We start from the raw sequence: 6392 nt of genomic DNA on the forward strand, positions 1-6392 counted from the left end.
AAAAAATCTTATATTTTTATTTTTTTTAATTATATCATATACTAATTAAATTATCAATTAAATCATATATTTTTTAATTTTTATCGATTATAATCTACTATAACTAATTTTTACTAGTAAGATAATAATTTTATTAACGACGAAGTAAAACTGATAAGGATTAAAAAATTAAGCATTTAATTAATAATTTTTATATTAGGAGTAGAATTATAATAATTTAAAATTACAAAATTTTTTAATAATTATTTTTTCCTATCATGTTAATAAATAAAAGTACTTAGCTAGGTTATATTTATATAATTTTATTAAATAGTTAATTATTTATATAATTTTATTAAATAGATAATTATTTATTTTTAAATTAATTTACAAATTTAAAATATATTTAAATGAAAATTAAAAATAATTAATCAAATAAAAAACTCTCTAATTAAAAAGGGAATGTATTAACAAATCTGATAACTACACTGACTTTGCCATGTGGTTGTGTCGCCTACAAACAGAAAGGAAAATATTTACATATTGAGAAACTCTGTAAAATCCGCCGATTGTGATCCGCGAGAGCAGAGTGTTGAGTTGCCACTTTTCCATTCGCTTCTTCCCAAACTCCCTCCTCGGTCACATGCAACCCAGCTTCCAAACACCGCCCCACATGAAATACACTTCCCGTTCCACACCCTCCCAGACATTCCTTGACACCTTCCACCAATAATTAAGAAAGTTTTTTAATCTTTTCTTTCCAATTTTTTATTACTTTCACCAACTTCTTTTCTCAGTCGAGAGGTGGAAATAAAGAGATGGATAAGACAGTGATAAGAATTATCTTCTCTGCAACTTTTTCCTTTTTTTCCCCCCCAGTGTATTAGAGTTCTTGGGGGTTATCTTGGGAGCAGAGTGGGAAACAAGTATCCTCAGCGCCAGTGTTCCATAGAAAATGGGCATAATTGGCAGCATAGTAAGAGTTTGTAGGGTCAGCGTTAATGGCTTCCAAAAAGGTTTCCTCAGCTGCACACAAGTCTTTTCTCACTCTCCATAGAAAGCTTGCATATTTGCTGAACGCCTCCGCATCTACTGGCTCTGCTCTTACTGCTCTCTTGAAGTAATCTTCTGCTCTGTTTACACAAACAAATATTAATTAACAGCTTCTTCAAGTTGGACAAGACTTTTTGGTGAAAATGGCTTGTGCTGATCCACCATATTTTACCACCACACCACATATTTCCTATCATGACTTCAAGAAAACCACCAAAATATATTTGCAAAATGACAAGTGTAATTAATTAAAACGACTTGTACTTTGAGCGTCTAAGAATAAACCAAGAGATCTAGTTCTACGTTCTAACAATAATTTTTTAACTTGCTAAAATATCAACCTAATTTTAACATTTATCTTCAACGGCTGCAACAGAACTGGAGAGGAAGCATACGTTCACCAACAATGCAATGAAATTATATAAAGACTTCAAACCTTAACGTGAAAAATTGATGGAGATTTTTATACCTGTTGTAATCATGAGCGACGACGTAGAGGAATTGAGCATAATTGGCTAGAAGAAGAGGATTATTAGGGTCTTGGGACAATCTCGTTTGATACAGTAGCTCTGTTCTAAAATAATCTGAATAATCATCCGGCTCAACATTTGCTTTTATGGGTGAAACAAATCTCTGCGTGGTCTCATGATCAAGAACCTGCATTTTTGAGGCTTCGTCTACAATTGAATTCCATGTACACTCCTCTTCTCTCGTTCCTTGCCCTGATACTGACTCTGCTTCCTCTGTAGTCCTTAGAGAGGTCAATTGCGAAGCACCATCAGGGACAAATGTTCTAAATTGGTCCGACCGGTCGAACAGACCGTCACCATCAGTTCCACTGGCAACCGGCCTGACCTTACCACCATCGCCATTGTTACCGCCGATCAAAGTCGATTTGCCACCTGAGGAAGATATTGAAAACGTTTTTAATGAGGAAGAATCAAACTTTTGTCTGTTTTGGTCTTGAATTTCAACCACTGAAACACTTTCAGTGGTGGCTGCATAAGACACAGGTGGCGGCGCGGCTGCAATTGCGACGTTACTGCCCATAGAATATACTGTGAAATTAGCAAGCAGAATCATCACATACACCATTAGAGTCGGTGTGTGTGAGAACACTTGTTGAAATAACCAAACGAAGGAACCATGCAATTCTTTCTGTACTCGAACAATAATCCCCTGCAAATCTTCAGTGAACAGAAGCTCTCTCATTTGCAAAAAATAGCTATGTAGTTCTCGAATTATAAACACCATAGAAGAAAAAGCCCTTTTCACTGAACAGTAAGCAGATTCCCCTACTTCCCTGAATCCCTCTTGCCATTGCATCTTTCTCTTTATCATTCGAAGCGAAAGAGGGAGGTTAGTGCTGTTCGCTTTCCGTTCGATACTGGCTGGAATAATATCATCCCTCTCAGACCAATCCGGTGGCTCTTGTTGAATTTCTGGCCACGGAGGTTCTACAGAATCCAGAGGGAATTGTCTCTGATTCTGTAAACTTGAAGATTCTTGAGTGATACTGTTATAACTCTCTGAGCTACTCACGCCATGAGTATCTCTGGAATCAGAGACCGTCTCCGATCCCAAATCCACTTCGCTACTGACATAGTCGCCATTGTCATCTGAGAGTTGGAATCTGAGTGCCAGCTCTTGGATTTTCTTGGAAAATTCTTCGTCGAAGAAGGCATCTAAGCTTGCACTGCAAGCTGTTTTTACAGTGCGAGCTCTCGATTTTCGATGTTCACAAGACCATGACTTGCGGAGTTTTGTTGATGAAGTGTCAAGCAGAGCGAACCTGTCAAGCCTGTGTACATATCGACACATGAGACCTGCAGCTGCAGTTCCATCTGAACAGCACCGTTTTTTTGAGGAAGGAGATGAGATTGTAGAGGCTAGGGTTTGAGAGGACGAAGAAGAATGAGTTATAATTGGCTGCGACCATTGAAAACAGGCCGTAGCTACTTTCACGCCCATTTTTCTCAGCAAAAAGCAAGATAAAGTTGATTACTTTAGAGAGAGCTTAAAAAGCCAAACAGAGAGTGAATAAAGAAACGAAATCCAAGTCCCTGAAAATCAACAGATCTGATAAAAAGTCTTTGCTTTACTTTTTCCTTCTGTATTTTTTTTCTCTCCTTGAATTTTCTTGTACAACCTGAAAATCAACGAAAGCAATCAAATATGTCAAACAACTAACAAAAATTTCAAACAATCTTATCCAAATCTCTCACTGTTTTCCCACAGAGGAAATCAGAATCTGAGGCTTTGAAGTGCAAAATACTAACTAATAAATTTCTAATCTCCATAACCAATCATCACTTTCCACGAAAATCGGATCAGAAAAGAAAACCCAAAACCAAAAAAAAAAAAAAAAAGGGGGATGTAAAACGACGACAATGAAAGTGAGAGAGATCCAAGAAAGGAGAAGTTAAATATATTCTGAAAAAATTGCGAGATTTGTACCAACCTCGATGAATCTCCTCCGTATTTTATTCTCGAATAAAACCCCGGCGAAGGATTCCTGCGAGAAGCTACAAAGCGAAGTACGAACCGTAACTTCACTTTATTAGAAGACAGAAAGCTCCTCCGCTCCTGTCCGTTATATATACACACAGTCACACACTCGATGACTCTGTCTCTCTGCTATAATAATAATGATAATAATAATTATCATCCCACGGAACGCCAATTAAAATCAGCGTAAAAACAAATAACAGCGTAACAACAGACGGTACAAATGCAGGAGGTAACTGGGAATTAAGGTAACCGGTGACCCTGAGACAAGGACGAAAGGTTTTCCATTTTTATTTATTTAGGCTGTTTGGATTAACAGTTGAATATAACTGATAGCTGTTAGCTGATAACTGTTACTGTTAGCTGATAACTGATAGCTGATGATAGCTATTTTATATTAAAGGAGTGTTTGATTTACCTATTGGGTGCAGCTGATAGCTGATAGACACCCAAATGAGTAAATTGTGATGTTTGATAAGTTTAAAAAAATAGAGCTGATAGCTGATGGGCAACTGATATGATACCCATCATTGCGGTTTTGTATCGACTCTATTTTTAGAAATTTATTTCTCATCAGCTGATAACTGATCTAGTTTTATTTTTTATTTTGACCATATTATCCTTTTTTATTTAACTTGAAAATTAATAATATCAATATTTTTATTTTTTTATTTGTAATTTTAATATTTTCATTAATGTATTTCAACTTTATTAAAATATTTTTTATTAATAACATAAAATATAAAATATTTATTTATATCCAAAAACTTAAAATTAATTATAAATTTTTCTATTAACAATAATAATTATTTTATTATTTTATCTATATTTTTAAAATTATTTAATTATTTTAAAAAATAATTATTTTCTTATTTCAATAATAAAATAAATGATATAATATAAAAGATTAATAATTATATATTTATTTAAATAATATAATATATTAATTTAATAATTATATATTTAATTTAACAATAAAATAAATAATATAATGTAATAAATTTATAATTTTATATTTATTTAAATAATAAAATAAATTATATGATATATACCCTTATTAGTCATTTCACATATTAACAGCAACAGCTAAATATAATTTTACCAAACACTTAATATAAAACATCTATCATCAGTTATCAGTTATCATTTATGATATACTATCGACTATGACTATCACTAATGTTATCGATTGTATTAAACAGTTAATCCAAACAGGCCCTTGAAATGATTAATAAGGGTATATATCATATAATTTATTTTATTATTTAAATAAATATAAAATTATAAATTTATTACATTATATTATTTATTTTATTATTAAATTAAGTATATAATTATTAAATTAATATATTATATTATTTAAATAAATATATAATTATTAATCTTTTATATTATATCATTTATTTTATTATTGAAATAAGAAAATAATTATTTTTTTAAGATAATTAAATAATTTTAAAAATATAGATAAAATAATAAAATAATTATTATTGTTAATAGAAAATTTATAATTAATTTTAAGTTTTTGGATATAAATAAATATTTTATATTTTATGTTATTAATAAAAAATATTTTAACAAAGTTAAAATACATTAATTAAAATATTAAAATTATAAATAAAAAATAAAAATGTTAATAATATTAATTTTCAAGTTAAATAAAAAAGGATAATATGGTCAAAATAAAAAATAAAATCAGATCAGTTATCAGCTGATGAGAAACAGCTCTAAAAATATAGATGATACAAACTGCAGTTGATGGGTATCATATCGACGCCCATCGCTATCACTCTATTTTTTAAGCTCACAAACATCACAATTTACTGTTTGATGTCTATCATTTGTCTATTAATCAAGCGGTTAAACCAAATACCCCCTTATTATAGAACGGGTCCGGGTCAGTTTGCGATTACCCACATGTGAGGTAGGAGGAAATCGAGAATTTGGATTTGGAGTCCTACTCGGCTGGTTTCACGGACATCTCGATCTGCTCCGGCCTTTTAAAGTACCACGTGTTCACGCTTACTGTCAACTCTCCTTTTATTGGCTGTTGAAACCGTGATTTTAAGGAAAAATCTTCTGCACTAAAATATTTATATCCATTTAATTAACAATTAATATATTTTTAAAATAATAATAAATCTTATTATAGCCTAATTAATATAATTTTAATTATTAATTACGTTCCTTTCGTGTCACAATTGTCATTTTTTTTCAATCGAAATTTTTTACAAAATATTTTGAGATGTTCAGGAAAATCTTGAATTAATTTTCTGTTTTTAGTTCAAAATAATTCTTTAATTTAAATTAAACTCAAATTATCAATAATCAGTGTAAAATATAACGTTAAATCTAAAAATAAAAATTAAATTCCTAAATTAGATTTAACCCAGCCATCCCCTCTCCTTCCGTCACTATTTGTCGGCCACAACTCTTTATTTATCCAACGTTACAATGCTGTAAATAAAGAGAAGATGTATCAAATTTATCCAAGCTTTTTATATTTTAATAATTAATAATTTAAATTGTTAACTTTTAAACTATCTTTTGATTATAAGATAATTTCAAAATACGTATGTTAAATATAGACGATCCTTAAAATTTATCAAGAGAATAAATATAATTTCAAATAATTTTTTTTATTTGAAGAGTGTTAAAAATTATAGATATGATTTGATTGTTGGCCTCATGATTATCCCTATTAAAAATAGCTTAAGTCAATTTAGTTAAACTCTCCCTTATTATATATTTACTTTTAGTTTTTTTTTTTAATCTATAGTTAATGTGAAACTCTAACACTTGTTTCTCCATTATAATTAAATTAGACTACAAATTTATAAATTCAGCTATCA

General features: G+C 30.4%; 1 protein-coding gene across 1 annotated transcript; it reads right to left on the reverse strand.

The window, feature by feature from the left end:
- Positions 1 to 406: 406 nt before the first annotated feature.
- LOC110666359 (uncharacterized) lies at positions 407 to 3659 on the reverse strand. The gene is made up of 3 exons (XM_021826819.2): positions 3494 to 3659; positions 1502 to 3181; positions 407 to 1112 (listed from the first exon to the last, which is right to left on the reverse strand). The coding sequence occupies exons 2-3, from the start codon at positions 3001 to 3003 to the stop codon at positions 863 to 865; spliced, it is 1752 nt and encodes a 583-aa protein (XP_021682511.2). The 5' UTR covers positions 3004 to 3181; positions 3494 to 3659; the 3' UTR covers positions 407 to 862.
- Between the last annotated feature and the right edge of the window lie 2733 nt (positions 3660 to 6392).

The sequence above is a fragment of the Hevea brasiliensis genome, chromosome 16 (genome assembly GCF_030052815.1).
Source record: "Hevea brasiliensis isolate MT/VB/25A 57/8 chromosome 16, ASM3005281v1, whole genome shotgun sequence".
Lineage (NCBI taxonomy): Eukaryota > Viridiplantae > Streptophyta > Magnoliopsida > Malpighiales > Euphorbiaceae > Hevea > Hevea brasiliensis.

Excerpts from the sequence above, each read along its gene's own strand:
- LOC110666359 (XM_021826819.2), bottom strand. The coding sequence starts at position 3,003 with ATGGGCGTGAAAGTAGCTACGGCCTGTTTTCAATGGTCGCAGCCAATT. Across the intron at positions 1,113-1,501 it reads GTCGCTCATGATTACAACAG|AGCAGAAGATTACTTCAAGA; the intron begins GTATAAAAATCT and ends TTGTGTAAACAG.